Below are 20,860 nucleotides of genomic sequence, written 5' to 3'. Positions count from 1 at the left end.
AAACAGGGCATAATAGGGCATAGGGCACAATCACAATGGGATCCACAACCTGGTACAAGGTAGCAAATTCTCTTCCACGCTCAATATACGCGCTGACACGTGATTTTCGCTGGTCAGAATTTCATTCTGCTGGCTTTAAACAGCTACACATCGACAATGCACCTAGCTGCCCCTTGTTTAATATTACCACACCTCTTCATACAAAATGCATGCAGTCACATGACAGAAATTGAGTCAGTCACAAAAAACAACATGGCAAAAAAACACTGTTCTTTAATCACTAAAATAGGTCCCCAGATGTCACCTGCCCAGTGGAGACCCCTAGTGTTCAAGGCCTAGTAGGGTCAGAAAATGGCAATGGGCTGGACTACAGTTATTGTGCACATAAAACTAACAAATTAAAAGAAAACGTGATTCCATCTGAGTTTGACTTAATTCGCTTTTTGTGAACTGACACGATTGTCTTCAGTATTCACTTGAGGCCTGACTAAGCAAGATGAATGTTCTTGGTCAGATAGGTATTTAATTACAGGGTCTGCTACACAAATAATCCGGCAACTGCAGGAATACCGCAGGCCGGCCGGACTGATTATATAAACAGGAAATCAGCGAGTGTTTTTCTGTTCTCCGTCCTGCCAGTGTTCATCACTTATTTATATGGAGATCGTGTTCTTGCTCTGATTTGTTGAGCGGGGGATCGCAGCTGAAGTGCAAATGTTGCGTTGGAGGAGAGCGGAAAGTTCACCCGTAATTTTGGCAAAAGGGAAGTCAGAGTTGACATCTCAACTCGGTGCCATTTTGGCATTTGCATGCATGTAGCTCGACGTCCCGGGTTATTGTGCTTTTAAATAGCGCGCGGCGTTTTGGCTTTTAACTTACAGTGACAGACGATTGAACCCGGAGCCGGAGAAGAGTTAGCAAATGAATGCAATACTGGCACAACCAGGATAATTTGTGCGGTATTGGCAGAAAAAAGACTGAATGTCTGCCCCGCCCGAAGAGGAAACCGTTCTCCGTGTTCTCACCCCGCCATCAGTGGCGCTGACATGTGTTTGTTAATTAAAGACAGAAGGATGAGCCGCCAAGGCCTTTTAATCTATACGCCGGTGCCCCTGAGTCTCCAGCACACACACACACACACACACACACACTCACACAAATACACACAAAACACACAAATACACACACACACACACACACTGCCCCCCTGACTGGAGAGATTCGCCTCCGTGGCAATTTGTCATCGTTTCAGATGAAAGTCATCAGCACAGACAATCAGGACAGACTCCTTCTCCTTCTTTTATGTCCTGGCACGCGCCATGCATTCATGGCCCATGCCCCTCCCTACCCATGATGCAGCGCTAATGGAAAGCATGAATGGACGCCCCCTTTCAAAGCATTATAGGGCCAGAAAAATAGACCTAAGTCGTGTTTGCTCCTCTGTGAAGGGACTCCGCAGATACCATCTCTGTGACCTCTGTTATTCTGTCTCTTCGGGAAACAATCCAGGCTGGAACTGACAGCTCAGGCACTTTTGACAGGAAAAAAAAGAAAGACAGAAAGAAAGAAAGAAGAGGACACCCGAGAGCGGACATGCTCGCTGCACGAGACGGACTGCTGTATAACGTGACAACATATTATTTGCATTTATATTATTTCTCCTCTGTTGACAGCCCTCGGGCTCACCCAGGAGCTTCGCCGTCGTATCGCTCGATTGATACGGATCAAACGAAAGTCAAACGCAGACCTAGAGCACGGCGACGCTGGGAAGGAACTTCAAAAGGACTTTATGTTCCTGTGTGTGTGCGTGTGTAACTCATTTTTTTGCTCGATGTAGAAAAGATGGCAGTCTGCCACCACAGATAAAAGAGTGGATAAATTGTGTCACCTTGATCCGACTATAAAGTCGGTTACAGGCTCAGAAATAAACCAATACAATAAATAGCTGAGATTAACTGTTCGAGTGTGTACCAATGTGGGCGCATTTGAATAATTTTATTTCCCCTGCCCTCTGTATTCCGTCACTGTTGTCGCGGTAATTGGACGGCATTTTGCTGGTGTTTGGACTCAGCCAACTAGCAACAATGAAGTCTCGCATGCCAGAAAGTGCCGAAAAAAAACAAAAAAAACATCGTATAATAAAAATTCTGAAAATCAATTCCCGCTGATGGAAAGGTGATTGTCTTGTGTACGGTGCCAGGGTGCAGTGGAGCTTGCCTGATCCCCTCAGTAGCTGTCTGGGTCTATTTTCCCATTTGTCTGCCCATAAGAACCCGTCTTCGGAAAAACAAAAAAAAAAACGAGTGATTTGCTCTGGATTCGTGGCATCCATCCAGTTCATTGCTGAACTTCAAGTGTTGGGATCAGTGCCACGGATAGTTGATGTATATTCTTCTACATCTACAGCCAATTACATCGGATATCTGGTTAAAATGGCTTAGTACCTACCAGGGAGTGCAGGTCAGAGAAGCTTGGAAAACTTGGGTGATGTTGCTAATCACCACTCGTTGTGAATTGTACATTTCCCACTTGTGGGACTAATAATCTCCATAAAGATGGTTGCAGACCACAGGCTTCTTTCCTCAGGACTACCTTTTCGGTAAAGGTCTGAAGAGCATGACAATCACCATAAGAGTTGTTGCCTCTGGTCTCAGAACTAAACCGGATGGAGCGTCTTTGGTTGGTTTCGGAATAAGCAAGTCAGATCTATAGAGGCACCACCGTACAGCTTCCAGGATATGAAGGATGTGCTGCTAACATCTTGTGGAGTCCATGCCTGGATGGCAGCAGTAGGTCTGTGACAAGTAGCAGCTTGGATGCCCTTGGAAGTGATTAAATCTCCACGATTGTGTTTAAAATGATAGGAGTTTTTATGCTTAAGCCCAAGTGCCTAAAGAGATTCATCGTCCTCCTTTGTTGGCTGGAGGGGGGTGTTAATACAGTTATAGAATTACTGAGAAGATTTATACCACGATCTGTCAGAATGCTAATAATTCTGCAAACCCACACACCAAACAATATAATGCGTTGTCAAGTTTGCTGACTGGTCTGCACAGGCCCAAGGTAGCGAAAACACTTAGTAACCATAGCAACATTCTGGAAGAGCAAGTTATTGAGTATTTTTATTACAAACATATTCACACACACACATAATGGCAATTCAGCGATGCGTGGACCACATTATTTTCACACATTGTGGATTACCACATTGAGCGTCACAGTGCCACTGTGAGAGCCACACAGGTCTACATGTCTCATGGTCATGGTTCTTTCCAGAAGATGAAAATGGGCCTTGAGAGGGCAGACGTCAGCGCTGCAGGGGACGCAGCTCTCGGGACGAACGGTTTTCACAATGCTGTTTCTGTTTGTGTTGGACCACATATTCATGATAGAGCATCTAGCAAGAATACATACAAAAAAAATGTAAATTACAACAACAAATTTCTGCTGATTTAACGAAGTTGGTATCTCAAGATAACAATGTGAAAAAATGGAATTTTTGTATATATGTATTTAATACTCTATGTTGGCCAGACCGTGTGAGGAAATGAGGTAAATTGCCGCTGTTTTACAGTTACTGGGTTTCAGCACCGCGGACAGCTCCTCTTTGCTATTCATTAACTGCCAGCGCCGAGCAAACAGAGCAAATTGAAATAATGGCCGTCTGTTTGCTCATGGAACTCGAGAAGTTAAAACGAAAGTCGTCTAGCTCTTTGCGGGGCACGTCCAAAGACAAATGGCGGCGCTTTTTGGCAACCGTGATGCAACGGCTGGTGCCTTTTAGGCCACGAGGGAAGGGCGCTCTCCGAATGACTGATATGGGGCTCTCTCACGTACTTGTTCTGCCCCAAACCGGACTTCTGACAGGGCACTCGATTAAAACATTAGCCTAATTTACCATGATTTACCATCAGCGCCTTGTAACTCGTGCACAGAGCACCTCTGTGAGCGTCGGAATCGCGTTTCTTATTTAAAGGCGGATTTAACCAACGTGTCTCGCCTGCCACTCTCCCCGAACCTGAAGGAGAAGTGCAGGCGGGGGGAAGAATAGGAGAAGAAGACACGCTGTGGCCCAACACGCGCAGCTCGACCAGGGGACGGACGAGCGGGTGACAGCTGCGCTGACGTGACCGCGGCTCGCGTTGAGACCTCCACCTCCTTCGCAGCCCTGGCTGCATTGTGAATACATGCACGAGCCGTCCATCCTCCATGGGCCCTACTGCTAAACTAACCTCCCACTGGCTTTCTTACATATGTTGTAAGGGAAACAACGGCAGCTTGCACAACCTGACCATGTTGGTGCTATAATGGATGCAACGATTATGACAGCACCCCTGCGGGCTATATGAAGGAATTCAGCACTCAATTCTTCTTGTTCTTTGTTAAGTTGCTCTATAGTAATATATTTTTCATTGTATATAGTATATGTTAATTGCTAATTGTTCACTGACTAAACATCAGTTTTTAAATTCAAATTGTATTTGTCACGTACACAGTCGTACACGGTATGATATGCAGTGAAATGCTTTAGCGACTGCTACAGACCACAGTATTGCAGATATTGCAAGTATACAATGAACCAATATGCAAATATCGCAAACATAACCAAATATTACACTTTTATGTCTTTAACATAAAACATAAAATATGTGTAGCAGGTAGGGTGAAGGTGTGCAAATGAGTGAAGTCAAAGTAAAAAGTAAAAACTAAAAAATTTAAAAGCAAAAAATTTGTGCAAGAGTAAAAAAAAAGTTTAGAGAAGTGTTCAATTAGGAATTCCACCTTAACTTTAAAGTGACGTGATTTTCATTGTGAAACCCTGCAACACAACACGAGGTGACACGGTGAAATGTGTCCTCTGTATTTAACCATCACCCTTGGTGAGCAGTGGGCAGCCATGACAGGCGCCCATGGAGCAGCGTGTGGGGGACCTCTGTGGTACCTTGGCGATTCGATTCGTGAGTCAAACAACGTACACGGCGTCAACCATCGAAGGGACTTGAACCCTCAATCTACTGATCCAAAAACACTGTCACACAATTGTCAAACTAAAACTACAAAAGTAGTTTTCCTCATCTTTATCTCTTTATGCAAATCCTGAGGATGCCTTTAACCTTACACTAGCAAACAAGCCACACGCTCAGTGCCGGTTTGAAAATAGTGCCCCTATTTTTTGATAAATTTCACCCCACAAAACCTACACGGTGGCAGACCTTTGAGTCAAATACTTTAATAGCTCGCCTATAATAGCTAATAAGCTGATAATACACCCGATGCTGCCACACATATTCAGCTAATTACCAATCTATTATTCATGCATGTTGGGGGGAGGGAAGAAAAGGGAAAAATTAATTTGCAATAGCGCTGGCCGCTGTGGTCTCCTCGGGCAATATTTCATTATCAACCCAATGACACACTGACACGTTATGAAGCACATTCCCTTTCAAATCCCCCTTTTCCATGAATTTTGAAGCTCGATTTCCTTCCGCGTGCCTCCGGACTTGTGATCAGGACGCCAGTATCGGCTTTTGCCTGAAAGGCGATGATGTTATCAGAGAGTGTTGCCGCTGCTCCTCTCCGCTCTGCGCTTCGGCCTATCGGGGCTGAAGCCTGTGTCTTACATTTGTTGAATTGGCTAATCTAACCTTCCTCTGACAGCTTTGAGCTCTGTAGAAGCTGAACAAAAAAAAAAACCCTACTGGGTTTTTAAAACAGTTTTTCTTATTTTTCATGCAGCCGGCAGCGAGAAATATCTCTCTTCACTCACTCGCCAATGCCACGGCTGAAGGTGAAGCTTTCAGTGTTTCTGAGATTCCCCGCTCCTCAATGGAGCCTTGAGCGCTGCAAAAAGTTCAGATTTGTCCCACGTAACTTGTGTTTTCATGAGCCATGAGCTTAGTGCATATGTTTTGTTAAAAATGAGGATTCGTTTCTTATTTTCTTTCTGTGACATTGGCTGAAAATCGTCCCATTTTGTGAACATGAGATGTTCGAATCTTCAGTGATTTGGTGTAACTACCATATTGACCAGACAGGGAATAGTGACCAGGTCCCCTCATGGAATTGGTATCTCGTACATCCACAAAACATGGTTCATCAGACCAGGTCACCTTCTTCTACTGTAATCTGGTCCAGATTTGGGGACGTCAGTTGTAGCTACTTTTGGGGATGGACGGGCACCCTGACCCCTCTGTAGCTTCCATCTTAACCAGCATGACCCTCTTCTACATTCATTGCCACACTCATTCATGAGCCAGTCTTCCTTCCTTGGACCACTTTGGTAGGTTCTGATCTCTTCAAAATGGGGAACATCCCACAAGAGCTGTGGTCTTGGTTCTTGGTTAAAGTCACAATGGGCTACAGTTGTCAGGGTGGAAGTGTGGCAATGCCGACGATGCAGGCAATACGACAATCAGTATATACAGCCGGTGTTCACACGGGAGAATGGGTTGACGAGTTGAACTCAATGACCAAGTGAGGATTCCAGGTCGGCACCGATTGAATAGAACGGGAATCACCTATCACTGTCTTCCCGTTCCCATCACGTGACAGTAGTCACCATGAATGACTACACCTGGGACATAGAGCCCACTTTCACACGTTCTCCCCCTGCAGTTCTTTTGGTTTCCTTGAGCTGTACATCCATGCATTTTTGTCCCTTTCCCAGTTTTACTTACAAATAAATTTGTTCTCCTGAATGAGTCCTACAGGATCAGCAACTTTGAGAATGCACGCCGGTTAAATGCTTTGTTTCACACGGCTTATCAGCTTGCGGGCTGCTGCCGGGCGGGAACTTTCTTTGTGTGTGTTTGCTTTAACTTGCAGTGTAAACCATGTTGGGAATAATAATTCATTTCCTCTCGTGAGTTGGGAAACACTAAAACCTTTATGAGGGATTCTGATTCAACTGATGAACATGCCTCCTCGCGTCCTAGCGTGTTCAGTATTATTTCATCATATCACACTTCCACCAAAAATAATTCAATAAGTGAAGTGATCGTCATTGTGAAACACGGTGAAATGTGTCCTCTGTATGTAACCACCATCCTTGTGGGCAGTGGTGGCCTAGCGGTTAAGGAAGCGGTACTGTAATCAGAATAGTGTGGGTTCGAATCCGCCAAGGTGCCACTGAGGTGCCACAGAGCAAAGCACAAAATCTGCAAATGGCCAACAATCAAAGCAAAGCATTTGTTATCTGTATTTGACGCATAATTCTTTTAAACATTAGTGTTGGTATCAGTGGTTGCCAAGTGAGTAAGGAAACGGATCAATAATCGGAAGGTTACTTGGACGAATCCTGAACCACCAAGGTGCCGCTGAAGTCCAATTGATCAAAGCACCATCCCCACACGCTGCTCCCCGGGCACCTGTCATGGCTGCCCACTGCTCACCAAGGGTGATGGTTAAATACAGAGGACACATTTCGTTGTGTGCACTATGTGCTGTGCTGTGTATCACAATGACAATCACTTCAGTTTCACTTTCAGTGGTCCATTTCCTTACTTGCTTGGCAACCACAGATACCAACATTAATGGTTAAAAGAATTATGTGAACTATGTGAATAAAAGAAAAATAATGAATGGGAATGGTCACCGTCTGACATTTTCCACAAATGTTTGTTCCACAAATCCGTGTCCTCATAAACAAACGTAAATAGACAGAAAAGAACAACAGTGACTATAGCACACGGGATCATAAAATGAACATCATTAGGATTACAGTTGTCACAATGTAACACACTCGCCTATGAACCAGAAGTCCCAGGTTCAAATCCCACTTACTACCATTGTGTCCCTGAGCAAGACACTTAACCCTGAGTGTCTCCAGGGGGGGACTGTCCCTGTAACTACTGATTGTAAGTCGCTCTGGATAAGGGCGTCTGGTAAATGCTGTAAATGTAAATGTAAATGATTAGGAGAAATGAACACAGGTGAATTTTGAAGGTGGCAGCCACCTTCTGTTGTGGTGCAAAGCCGAGAATTTTTAAGGCCTTGGTGACAGAACAGGCCCCTTTAAGGTTCCGCCTGCTGCTCCACAGAAAGTGACAAGAAATGACTGGCGTGAGGTTTCCCCTGGGGGGAGGTTTGCATACAAAGTGACGATCAATGTCGGCATCCATTCCTCGCAAATTCTGAACTCTTTCAGCCCTCATGGAGTTCTCTCTTTGAAGAGGCGCCGGCTTCTCACACGCTCTGAAATGGATGGGTGCACATTAGCGAACGAATCTTGTACATAAAGCACAATTTACCTTCATTTCACACCAGCGACTGGCTGCGCTCGGGGGGAACGTCTGACTAATGGCCTAAGTTTTTGCACGACAGTCGGAAAATGTGAGATGACGTTTCCTCTTAGTGGTTCAGGAGGCCGCAGTAAAAGTGAATTAATTCACTTGCGACGCCCATCCCTGGACGCCCATCTTTACACGTACCCCCCACAGACAGCCGTTTCCGCTTCTTTTCAGTAGCGTCACGCTATGATCACATTGTGTGCACGTTCGCGGCGGTGCAGCGACTGTCTTCAAACATGATGTTTTTGCTGCCATTCAAAGCTGTAATTACAGCGTGTAATTACAGCTCATAAGAAAAATCATTTCTTTAAAGGACTGACAACAGCGGCCGGGCGTGCTTCCTCCGGACGCCTCTGAATATGGAAAGCGGTGTGGAGCGGCGAGTCGAAAGCTCCAAAGTAAACACGTCCGCGCCCGTGGCGATGGCATTTACAGATTTCTCGGGCTGCTGTCCCCTTCAAAATGTCATGTGCTAGACTCGTCTAGTGTCTAATGCCGCTGTACACAAAGAAGGGGGGGGGGGGGGCGATCTCACCCCCAGCACCGCGCCTTCATCTCGGTGCTAAGTGTCTCCAGACCCCACTGCTCTGTCAGTCATGCAGCTGAAGTGCGGGGTAAATATGGGACAACGGGAACAGCTAGATGCACGTGATTTTCTGGGAAGAGGTATGGCGTGGCGGCCTGAAACCGCGCCGTTGGTCACAACACGACTCCCGTAGACGCCCATTAAAAAAAAGGCGGCAGGGCGTTGAGAGGTTAAAGACGGGCCGAGACAGGAACTGCATTCTGCATTTATGGCAACTGCAGCATTTCCCCCCTCGCTTACAGTTCAAAGTCAGAGAGCTGAAAGAAATGTTCAAAGCAGCAACTACGAACTGTTGAAGTGCACATCCAGTTTTGCTGCTGAGTGCACTTTTTCTAAAGAGATGGAACAAGTCAAGTGTTTGGGTGAGTGAAGGGCTGAGGGCATGTCAGACCCTTCATCAATGAAGGATGATTACATGCAAAGGCTTATGGGAGATGAACACAATGCAGCAAGGTCCATCATCATCAGTTCTAAGTCTAAGTTTTAATTTCTCTTTCTATTTAAGCTCCACTCAGACGTAGACAATGGAGAAGGCAACGTGAAGTACGTGCTCTCGGGCGAAGGAGCCACGTCCATCTTCACCATCGACGAGAACACCGGCGACATCCACGCCACCAAGCGGCTCGACCGGGAGGTCCAGGCCTACTACACGCTGAAGGCTCAGGCTGTGGACAGCGAGACCAAATGGCCAGTGGAGCCCGAGTCGGAGTTTGTGGTGAAAGTCCAGGACATCAATGACAACGAGCCCAAGTTCCTCGATGGCCCTTATATAGCCGGGGTCCCTGAAATGTCCCCGTTAGGTACGTTTCTCTGTCACCATGTGCTTCTGTCCAGCTGGTTGTTTTGTTGCCTTTGGTTTTCATTCATTGAGGAAAGTGGCATCTTTTCCAGACTGTGATACCTATATCAAAAGTTTGATTTTTTTTTACAAACTGTTCAAATAGAGTCAATTTAATCATTCCTGCTTTTTGGTGAGATGTTTTTTTTTTTGGTTAATGCAAGATTAGCATTTTAGTGAAGAGACTCTCTGAAAGTGAAGTAATTGTCATTGTGCACACAACGAAATAGCACAGGATTCGAACCAGCAACCTTCTGATTACAGGGCCACTTCTTTAACCACACTTGACGCTTGTGACATGGGATTTCAACAAGATTAAAAGAATGGGCATAAAAATAGTGCGGGTGTCGGTTAACCAGGCAACAAGGTTTATTTAGACAGAGACATCGTGTGAACTGGTGACAGTCCGGACGTGCATGTCACACTGTTTTCATCACGCAATTATACCTGCCGCTAAGCATGGTGCGCTGGTGTGCTAAACCAGAGAATGGCGGGTGAGCTTTAAAATTAAAAAAGGGCCACTGGAGTTCAGACAGCAAAATTATTCAAATCTGATGGGACATTTAGCAGAGCCCCCTCCCGAGGTGGCCCCAGGAGCCGAAAACAGAATCCCGTTCGACCTGGATTAGGCGGCGTGTTTAAAATGAATGTAACATAGGAAGGTGCAGCGGCCTCTCCGTGGCAAACAAAAACCTCGTGACATAAACAGACATATCGCAGGAATAGAGGTTAAAAGAATGAACAGTTTCTAATTTATTAACACCAGTAGATTATTATTGCAGTTGCACATAAATTTTGTATGTAAAAGAGGTACAAATGTTATAGAGAAAAAACAAAAGTAAAAGACAGGAGAAAAGATGGAGAAAGAGAGAGAAAAGCCAGGAGAAAAATAGGTAAATAGAAAAGACTCTGATGGGAAAATTCCCCTCGGTTCCCAATGGAAAAGGAAATGGCAGTCCCTTGTCTCCACGAGACAATTCTTTTATACATTTGACTCCCAGGAAGTTGCCACAGACCAATCAGCATTTGTTATTTCTGCCCTGTCACGCCCCCAGTGTCTCCCATCTGTGGCAGACCAAGAGAGTGGGGATCCCCCAAAAAATGGCTGCCACTTCACACCTCTTGCTCGGGATGAGGGCTCCCAACAAAGACACGGAAAACAGAGGTGGTGGACCTCTACGCAAAATAAAGTCATAGAACGTCTTACAAAGACAATCATAAACAGACATGTCGACATGTACACAGATGTTTCACAGAAACAGGGCCATCACAAAACTTCTGTAGTAAATGATATGATTGAGGCTGAGGCCTTCAAGACAACCTCCGCATGTTCAAAACATCCAAAATATCTGAGGTAGGAGATATGATGGTGGCAGATGCCTTCAAAACAGCCTGTGCGGGTTCTGTCCAGTAGACTTCACGAAAGACCCCCATCATCTCCCGACCTGAACCCAGCTACACTTTTAAGCACTGGGGTGTCATTAGGATTACCCGGTCCGCCAGAGGCCAGAAGGTAACCATCCGCTGGATTAAGGCTGGGAGTTTGGTAAAGTATCTTCATCCCGGCTTCAGAGTCCCCCGCGGTTTTATTTACTACAAGTCGGGGGAGAATAATTCATCGGCCGCAGTAAATTACCGCATGCCGGCCGGACACCTCCTGTCCCTGAGAACCCTTTTATAGATGCGTTTAAATCATTAATGGCCGTAGACCTGCGGCGAAAGTGATGAACGTCTTCAATTAGGGGGAATTCGCAAATTTCATTCATTAAAGTAATTAGACTCCTGGCTCGGCCACGAACGCAGGGGCCGGCCGTCCTCAAGGATCGGCCGAGACTTTTATCTCCCGCACTCCAGCTGGGTGACGGGGGCAGCCGAGTCTCAGCGGGCGTCGGCCTCGGGGGCGTCTGATCCGCCGCGGCTGGGGGCTCATTACAAATGGAGGGGATGCGGTGTCGAGCAAAGGCCGCCTTTCATGTCGTCTCCGCCGGGGCCGCCAGCACCTGTCCATCTCTCTGCCAACTCACGATTCCCCACATCAAAAAAAAAAACGCCTCTTCTCCCTGCCGGAAAACTCCGAATATTTACCGGAATAATGACAAATTCTACTCTTTCTGACTCCTTCTACATTGCAAAAAAACCCCCAGTGGTGCGCCAAGCGGTCCTTGAGCAACAATTAAGGGTTCGCGGGTGTTGGGGACGTGCCGTTGTTTTCATTATTCCCCATTTTCGGCCATATTGCAATTACGAAGCGACTCGGAGCAATAATCCCCGTCGCTTATCTGGAGTCGAGGGGAGCAGGTGCAAAGCTGGGAGGAAATGCGAAGGGATCCTTTCAGCCCCATCACCTGGGTCATCTGTCTCGCGGTGTCGGAAAAATGGAGAGAACCTCGCAACCTCCAGGTTCTCGGCAGCTAAAGCGACAACAATTTATGTGCTTTCCACGGAAATAAAATATGCCACAAAACACATTTCTTTTGTATGCATCAGTCATCCCCCCATCCAACAGTCAGCGTTCCCATCCATCGCGCCCAAGTCCATCTTGTTTTCCGCGAGCTTGATGAATGCTTGTCAGCGTATGAAATTCGTCAGGCCATATTCATTTTCATTACTGTCAGTTGCGCACCCCCAAGATGAGGAATTGATTAGAGTGTCCCCGTGTCATCCCCATGCAGACGACATAAATACAAATGTGAAAATATTATCAGCCTTCCGAATGAGAATAGACAGATGAGAAGTGGCAGGCACTCGAGAGGGAAGGTTATTAGGAAGACAGCTGCTGGACAATCCATGTTGGCATTTTCATGATCTTTTTGTTCCCCAAAGATTGTACAATAATATGCAAACATGGTACAGTTGTGCCATAAAACATGTAGATTTGATCACTCAGTAACTGTCACCTGTTAAAACAGGGTTTGTTCTGAACATTTTAGTCTGAAGGTCAAAATATGACATGCATAATTTCTAAAACTACAAAACTGTTTTTTAAAAAAATGAATTATTCAGAAGTTGTAATGTTATGCATAACATATTTCTATGGCAATTTAATACATTTTGTCTTCTGAAACCATTACTGGTTATGGAATTGAATTCCAAAATGTTATTTGAAAGAGTCACTTTCAGTTGTGGATGAATCTATGAATGTGTGTGTGTGTGTGTGTGTATAGATATTCGTTGCATTTATTATTTATGAACTGCTTTGCAAAGTATGCACTTCCTTCTTGCCAATGCAGGGAAAGCACTTGATGCCCCCTCCAAAAAAATGGGATAATTTGAAATAACTCCAGATTGCACAGTGTTTAGTAATGTGTTAAAATAAAATAAAACTGCCTTTGGGGCTACACAGTTTGTAAGAAACAAAAAAGAAATTATGTTCTGAGCCTTAGTATTCATGCAAACATACAGAATGTCACATTGTTGCATCAGTTCACCCCGGGTCTATAAGTTCATTTGCATGTATTCCGTGGTGTAGAGGTGAGATTCGAAAGTTTTCTATATCACTACACAGTTGATGTAATTATATGATTCAATTATATGTTAGAAACTTAAATATTACAATAATGCATACAAATATAAAATCCTATAAAAAAACAGTCCTAAAATGCAGATAGACGGAGAAGTGCCCTTAAACAGTGTGATGTAGAGCTGTAATTGGGCCTAACGCAGCCCTGACACACAGTCCGATACAAGTGCTAGACTAAAAGGGAAAGGAAACGTGCGGGGAAAGGAGCGCGTTTGAAACGTAAATGACCAGAGGCTAGCCTCCGTTTCACCTGCTCAGCATCCATTTTTGCTCTCTCGCGATAAATAAAAGGCATCAGCTGTCGACAGTGGCTTTGAATTGACATTGAAATTGAATTGAAAGTCAAATGAACATTTCATTACAAAATGTCAACATGCAAAACACTTTTTTCGATCAGCGAGTCATACGGAAAGTACAGGTACCGAAAGTTTGCATTTGGACATGACCATCGGTCAAAGTTTACGGCTCTAGTGTGATGAATGGTTTCCACGTTCCGTTCATTGTATTTAGCATTTCAACGCCTGCTTTGTGTTTGGAATTATCTGCTTCTCCTCACTCACCCAGTGCATTTCATTCCGAGTGGCTGAGCTCATTATTATCAGTGTTGCGGGGTATTTCGAACAGGCCGACGTTTACCGCCCCCCCTTCGACGAGGTCAAGTCCCAGATAACTCCTCCCCGGTTTTTATAAAAGTCAAAGGAACCCAACAGCTCGCGCTTAAATCCACGCCGCAACGCATCGCCCTCTGGAGCAGCAGGCACCTTGTCCTTGTATGCGCCGTTAAATTGATTTAAAATCGGCCATAATGCTCGTCGTAGCATCAGATTTAGCTCCAATTCTGCAACGGGCGGCGCCGGGAGCCGAGCCGCGCTCCGCTTTTTACGACGGGAATTCGGGATTTGTTTCTTCCCGTCTTATGACCAATTCATTTGGTAAAAAGCCTGTAAATCGGGCCGCAGTAAAACACAATGCAGGCCGCTTGTGAGGCCGGAGCGTCTGATGTGCGCTGATATATTGTGGGAGCGGGCGGAATCGTGCCATTAAAATGAAATACGCAAACATAAAGTGGCCTCACGTCACTCCGGCCTCCTCCACAGAGCAAACAGAGGGTTTTAACTGGTCCGTCATCGCGGCATTCAATTATCTCGCCGCAAATAACAGTAATCGGCCGGAACAGAGAGCTTCCGTTGGCGATGCGATGCGATGTGATACGATACGACGTCTTCTCAACACACAGGCACCCAGGTGGTCCAGGTGACGGCGACGGACGCAGATGACCCCACCTACGGGAACAGCGCCAGGGTCATCTACAGCATCGTCCAGGGGCAGCCGTACTTCTCGGTGGAGCCGAGGACAGGTACATTCATCACTCACTGTGTAATTCTGTAATGGATTACGAGCAAGGGCATTGATAAGAACTTTTTTTATGTTTATGTGTTCTGGTGTCCTGGATGTGTTATGTGACTGGATGCTGGATCTCTGGGGAATCACACTGAAGCCGCATTTCACCGCATTTTTTAGACGGTGGACTAGTGTATACATGCGATTCTGCATGTGTGAGTGAAAAAGCTCTGAGCTAAAATAAGGTCACATCCTGTCTCTCTGTTGGAGTGCCGTTTCGTCTCTGTAATTGGACGGGCACCACCCTGGCGGTCGCTTGACGAGTGGCAGGAACGCGGCGCTCATTTGGCGGTCTCGGTGGCGCGCAGGTGACACGGAAGATGTGCAAAGCGCTGCTCGTCTCCGCATCGCGGCGGTCCTAACCTCTGTCGCTCCGGTAATGACTCTCGGTAGCGGGGCCGCAGTCATGGTGAGTAGGCCGAGTAAGTGGACGTAAGGCGGTCTGACAACGTACTGTCCACTGGGGTAGTTTATAATAATATTGCTGCTGTTAGACAGGAAGTAGCAGACGGGCTCCTTCTGCGGACGTTTCATTAACATGCCTTACAATCATCAACCATCAGACAAACTAAGATTAATGAGACTCGAGTACTCACTGGAAATACATGATCATCAGATTATACGATAGACCGCAAAAGAATAAAAACTATAAACAAACCCAAGATGGGAAGTTGTAACAGAATCCGAGCCAAATGGGCAAAATGGGCCAAAGAAACAGAAATGCTGTGAAAAATGAGGAACAAACTCCAAGACAGGAAGGAAACGAGGACCAGATGGAAACCAGAGAACAGGTGAGGAGAGACCCTGTGAAGGGGCAAGAACACCGACTCGGAACAGAAAGCCACGCCTAACAGGGGGTTAAACACAGGACAGGAGAGACGGGCCTACATCTGCTGGGACTTGTTGCTTGCACTACTGTGATATTGGAATTTAAAACGAGTTGCTTCTCCTGAACTCCCAGTTATAGCTTTTTAGCGAGTTGATGTGGGCAGTGGTTGCCTAGCTGGTAAGGAGGGGATTGAGACCACACTTCCTACCATTGTGTCCCTGGGTCCACTTAGCCCTGAGTTGCTCCAAGGGGACTGTCCTGTTATCAAACACACCATCCAGAGACACTTTGAGTCAGAAGTTAAATGTCAGTAATGTGAAATGTTTGCTGGCTTGGCTTTAGATGATGGACTGACATGCAGAAGGTGGTGTGCGAACCCATTTGAGGATGGAAACAAAATAGGACCAACTTGTAGCCCAGTGGACACCTCATTCTTCCACATCATCTTTTACAGTATGTCTCAATGGGCTTTGATAGGCCCTTACAATTATCACCCGCCCACATTTGACCCTTCTGCACAAACTCCACTAAAAAAGACTCTTGGAGAGAGAAAAAAGGTGGGAAGAAACCTTGGGAAAAAGTTCTAGAATATCTAGAATTTAAAGTAAGTTAAAGTGCAGTTAAAATGAAAATTGAATGCATGACTGTAATGAAATGTAAATGAAATTTGAGCAAAAAAAGAGTTAAGAGGTGTAATGTTGAGTTGTGAAGGTTCCTACGGCTTGGATATTGTAAGCACTTTCTTTAATTTACCTCATTTACAGTAGATAACCTGGACAATGTCCTAATCGAGTGCTCCAGCCACAACTGTGTTTTGCAAGGTGGCAGTTGTGTCCTTTTCCTTCTTGGGGTGGATAAACCACGTAACACCAGCAACTGTGACCTCTTGCTCCAGCAACGTTCTCAGATAGCTGTGGCTAATGGGAGAACTGAAAAGAAAAAGCCCCAGAAAGCAATCACTTATCATTCCTCAGCAAGACGCAGGGGAGAGAACAGATCCTGGAAGCATGCTGACTTGCACCCACTTCCTGAATTGCGAGGGGATTTGCGTGTGTGTGTGTGTGTGTGTTTATACTATGTGTAGTTTCAGCGGGAGTTTCCTGCTGACGCCCGCTCGCCGCCTCATTAACCCCCACCCTGCTGGTGTCCCTGCTCCCTCCTGCAACGCATCAAGGGTAGAAATATTGCACAGAAATATGAATCCTGAACTCATAAAACGCATCTTTCTTAAGAGCAATTAGAAAGACGAAAAAAACTCATTGCTTCGTTGAACTTTTTGTCTTCCTCAGAACATCTTGATTATGTGTCCAAGTAATCAAATTGCAGGGTTTTATTCTGCCCAGACCCAGTCGGTTTGTCCACGGAACGTCACCTGCCAACGATCATCCATCTTCACCCCAGCTTTAATGTTCATGATCTCCTCTTCCGATGAATGAATGTAATCTCAGGGTCTGCATCCTGGATTCGTACGTGGAGCGGTGGGCTGGCTGGTGTAAATTCAGGTTTCAGCCTCATCAGGAGATGATGACGTGAGGAACTGTGTTCCACTCACTTTCTCCAACATGTGGCTCAGCAGCGCGGCCATTGTGTGGAGCAGCGGCACGGCGACGGTTTGCCAGCTAATGTATCCGTCTTTCAAGGAACCAATCTGCTCGCTGTCACATTAGAGCTTCAGCGGGTTGACGAGAGTGCAATTAGACGCGTTCTCCGCCCGGGCCTCTGTGGACGGTTCTGCGTCTCTCGCCTGAGGGAACATCCTCGCTCGCCCTGCACACCAGATTAACCTCTCGGGGTACCAAGGCTTCCCCAAACCGTGCCGGCGTCTTGCAATATATATGGGGGCACCGTGCGGTAAAGTCAACTAGAGGGAGCGGTCTGAAACACCAGAACTGCTGCGTGGCTCCATGCAATATGAACTGCTGCGTGGCTCCATGCAATATGAACTGCTGCGTGGCTCCATGCAATATGAACTGCTGTGTGGCTCCATGCAATATGAACTGCTGCGTGGCTCCATGCAATATGAACTGCTGCGTGGCTCCATGCAATATGAACTGCTGTGTGGCTCCATGCAATATGAACTGATGCGTGGCTCCATGCAATATGAACTGATGCGTGGCTCCATGCAATATGAACTGCTGCGTGGCTCCATGCAATATGAACTGCTGCGTGGCTCCATGCATGGCTGTGGCATCCACCTTTTATCCATCTGATGTTTGATTTGTCCCGTTTTAACCGTTAGACTGACTGGTGAGGTGAATGCATTAGAAAGCTGTAAATAGCCGCGGGTCCACGTCACCTCGGCCTGATTAAGATGACGGCTTGGTCCCCAGCAATTTTCCCACGGGAAACGGAGCTTTTGACGGGCCTGGCTCCAGAGACTCGGAATTAATGTAATCATCCTTCAGTCGCTCGGGTTGGGTTTACTTCAACGCTTTGTAAAAAATAGTATGTGAGGTAAATCACCTAGTGGGCAAGAAGGCACCAGTTCATTGTGTCCATGTGTCTCTTTGGGGACTGTCCCTGTAACTGCAAGACACGACTGATAAATGCTGTAAATGTAAGTGATATGTTGTGAGCACCTAAATGTAAGAGAAATGGTCAAGAAACTCAACTCTGTGTTAAGAAATGGCGGTGTAGGTGGAGGGTGGCTCGAGAGTGATTGAGTGGAGATGGAGCGTCATCAGGGTGGAGGACCTGTGACCCGGAGGCTGAAGTTGTGTCTCTGCGCTTCAGCAAGTTTCTTTTACCAAAGTCCTTAATCCCAAATTGAATCCTCAAGGTGTCCTTGGGCACTTAATCCTGGAAATGCTTCTGCAACCAACAGCCGGCAGATTGACCAATGCCAAGCAACAAAAACTGGTCAGCAAATGATTTAAAAATGAATATATTATAGAATAACCCAGTTTAATGGTAATAATGCAAATATATCATTGTATTCAAAATCAAAGAACCATTTCATGATCTATCAGTGGAAGTCATGATAAATTTTGTTATCGCATGGTTCTGCCCTGACTGGAACTTTGAAACTCGGAAACAAATTGCACATTTAATGCAAAAAGGCTGAAGACCACTGAAGCACATCTCCAGTGCTCTTGTATGGTCATTTATCTCACTCCTCTCGTTCCTTAATGATGGCATGGAGAGGGGAGGGCACGGACGCCCCCGGTGGACGTCATTATGCACCAGGAGGAAGTTAAAGAGGACGCAGTCGTGCTTTTTCCCTCCAAATATATGTAATTTTTGAGCTCTGGGAGGTGAGGCCTGTTTCTCACACAGTCGCACAGACGCTTCCATTCAACGTGACAAAAAGAAACGCTAAGGCACATGCCTTCTGAAAAGACAGGAAAGGAAAATCTGAGGATTTATTTCGGTGCCCTTAATCCCACTCTTATTGAGATGTAGGCATGGCCTTTTGGAAACTCCTTTGCCGGATCACTGTGTTTGCCAACCCGATAAGACGCCGCCGGTCACTAGTCTTAAGTCATCGGAATTCAGTTTCGGCTAGACAGCCCAGGCAATGCCCGAGTCCATCATCTCCACCCTAAAACCGACCCGATCCATAACTACCCTCTCTTACCATCGCGGGTCCTCCTGAAAAGGAACGATTTTGAAGAAGAGTCCTCCTTTTAAAATAATACTTGAGTAAAAGTACAAAACTATTTGCCTTCAACTGTACCTAAGTACCAAAATTACAGTCATTTATTATGGTTCTAATGTGCTATTATTAGATCATTTCAGGTGAAAAGACAGCCTTTTAACAGAATGTCTTTCATTTGTTCTTTAAAATGATCATAAGCACAAAACATTGAAGGCAATAAGACAAACCGTGACTACTGAATAAAGGGTGTGAGCAGCAGGGACTGTTGCGTAGACAGAATACGGATTGAATAATTAATAAGTCCCAGTCGTCCTGACTGTTGAAAAAGCACAGTGGTTCTCGAACTAGGGGCTCTCCAGTCATTATAAAACTGAAAAACCTTCCTTTCTAGGAGAAACATATGACAATATTTACTTACATTTTAGGAAATAAGGCTCTTACGTATATTTAATAATATCACAAGTTATTACACTGAATAAGAAAAAAAAAATGAGAACAGATCTGAAACTGAGTGGGATTGGCTTCATTGTCTTGATCAAAATGCCCATGAATTAAAGATACGGGGTAGGTGGTTGATGTCTTCCGAAAACTGAATGTTACATGATTTCATTGATTTCACGTAAAAATCCCACAAACGCATGTGCAACAAGCCGAACGAAATAATCTCAAATCATTTTGTTGGCAAATCTGACAAGGTCTCCTTCCCCATTAATGTCTGCATAACTTTCATAATTATGTTCCGGCTTTTCAGCACGACTGACATTAATGACAGAAAACGGCAACAGCAAGTTGGAACAATTACGTGGATAAAAGCTTTTTATTGGAGGTAAATGGTCTCGGAATGTGTGATGCCAGGTTCGCGTTGCCTTCTTTCGGGTTTTGCTTTTATCCGTTGGCGTTGAGCAGCGCTGCAGCATTCGTTTTTTTTTGTTTTTGGTTTATATACCAAGTGAAGCCAAAGGCTCTTGAAGCCTTTTCAGCCTGTTCCTACAGCAGCAGCAGGGATGGGAAATGATGAAATATCACTGCTAAAACAGGGCAATGTTTTTCGTTTATTTCCTACTTGTAAAAGCGTCTTCCAGGGTTCCATTCCTCTCTACCTTCTTCTAAAGCCCCGAAGCTCCAACTTACACCTGCATGTTCTTTAAACTCATAAACACACTTTGAACTGAGCAGCTCCTTGAATTTCTCCCGAAGTCCTGAAGCTGGAACTTTATTCCTTGTCTGTACGTCTGGATTGGATAACAATCCTTTTTAGTTTTTTATTTAATATACTTTATATTTTTGATTATCATTTTCATGAATTTTTCAGAATTTAGGTTTTGATTACATATCATGGTTATCATTGTTACTTGCATTGTGAACTGAAATGAGTGGCACCTTCACGTCTCCTGTAGTCCTGAAGCTGGAACATTATTCCCTGTCTGTACGTTGCACTGGATAAAAATCCCTTTTTAGCATTTTATTTAATATCTATGTAACAATTCGTCATATTTTTCTTAATTACCAATAACTTTCAGAATTTTTTCCACGACTGCATGTTCATTTCACGGTGATGATTGAGTGGCACCTTCGTGTCTGCCGTAGTCCTGAAGCTGGAACTTTATTTACTTTATAGTTGAATTTGATAATTAAAGAGAATTAATTAAAGATAATTAAAGGCCTTTAGAAGAAATCTAAACTCATTTTGTTTTCAGTCACATTTCATGGTGATGATTATTCTAATGATTCATTTATTGCCTTGTCAAGCGCCTCGCATTCCGTGTTTACTGGGAAATCCCGGAAACGCGCCTTCTCTCT

At 45.2% G+C, this 20,860-nt stretch overlaps 1 protein-coding gene across 3 annotated transcripts in view; it reads left to right on the top strand.

The window, feature by feature from the left end:
* Positions 1-20,860, top strand: part of LOC114781244 (cadherin-7-like) — a 61,029-nt gene that overhangs the window by 10,527 nt on the left and 29,642 nt on the right. For 2 of the 3 annotated variants that reach the window (XM_028967915.1, XM_028967913.1), the window contains exons 3-4: positions 9,380-9,674; positions 14,470-14,589. In XM_028967915.1, the coding sequence (XP_028823748.1) occupies positions 9,380-9,674; positions 14,470-14,589 (415 nt within the window). The remainder of the gene's footprint in view (positions 1-9,379; positions 9,675-14,469; positions 14,590-20,860) is intronic. The other variant, XM_028967914.1, reaches the window with a different exon arrangement.

This window comes from Denticeps clupeoides, chromosome 2 (genome assembly GCF_900700375.1).
Source record: "Denticeps clupeoides chromosome 2, fDenClu1.1, whole genome shotgun sequence".
Lineage (NCBI taxonomy): Eukaryota > Metazoa > Chordata > Actinopteri > Clupeiformes > Denticipitidae > Denticeps > Denticeps clupeoides.
This window is presented reverse-complemented; position numbering and strand designations above follow the sequence as displayed.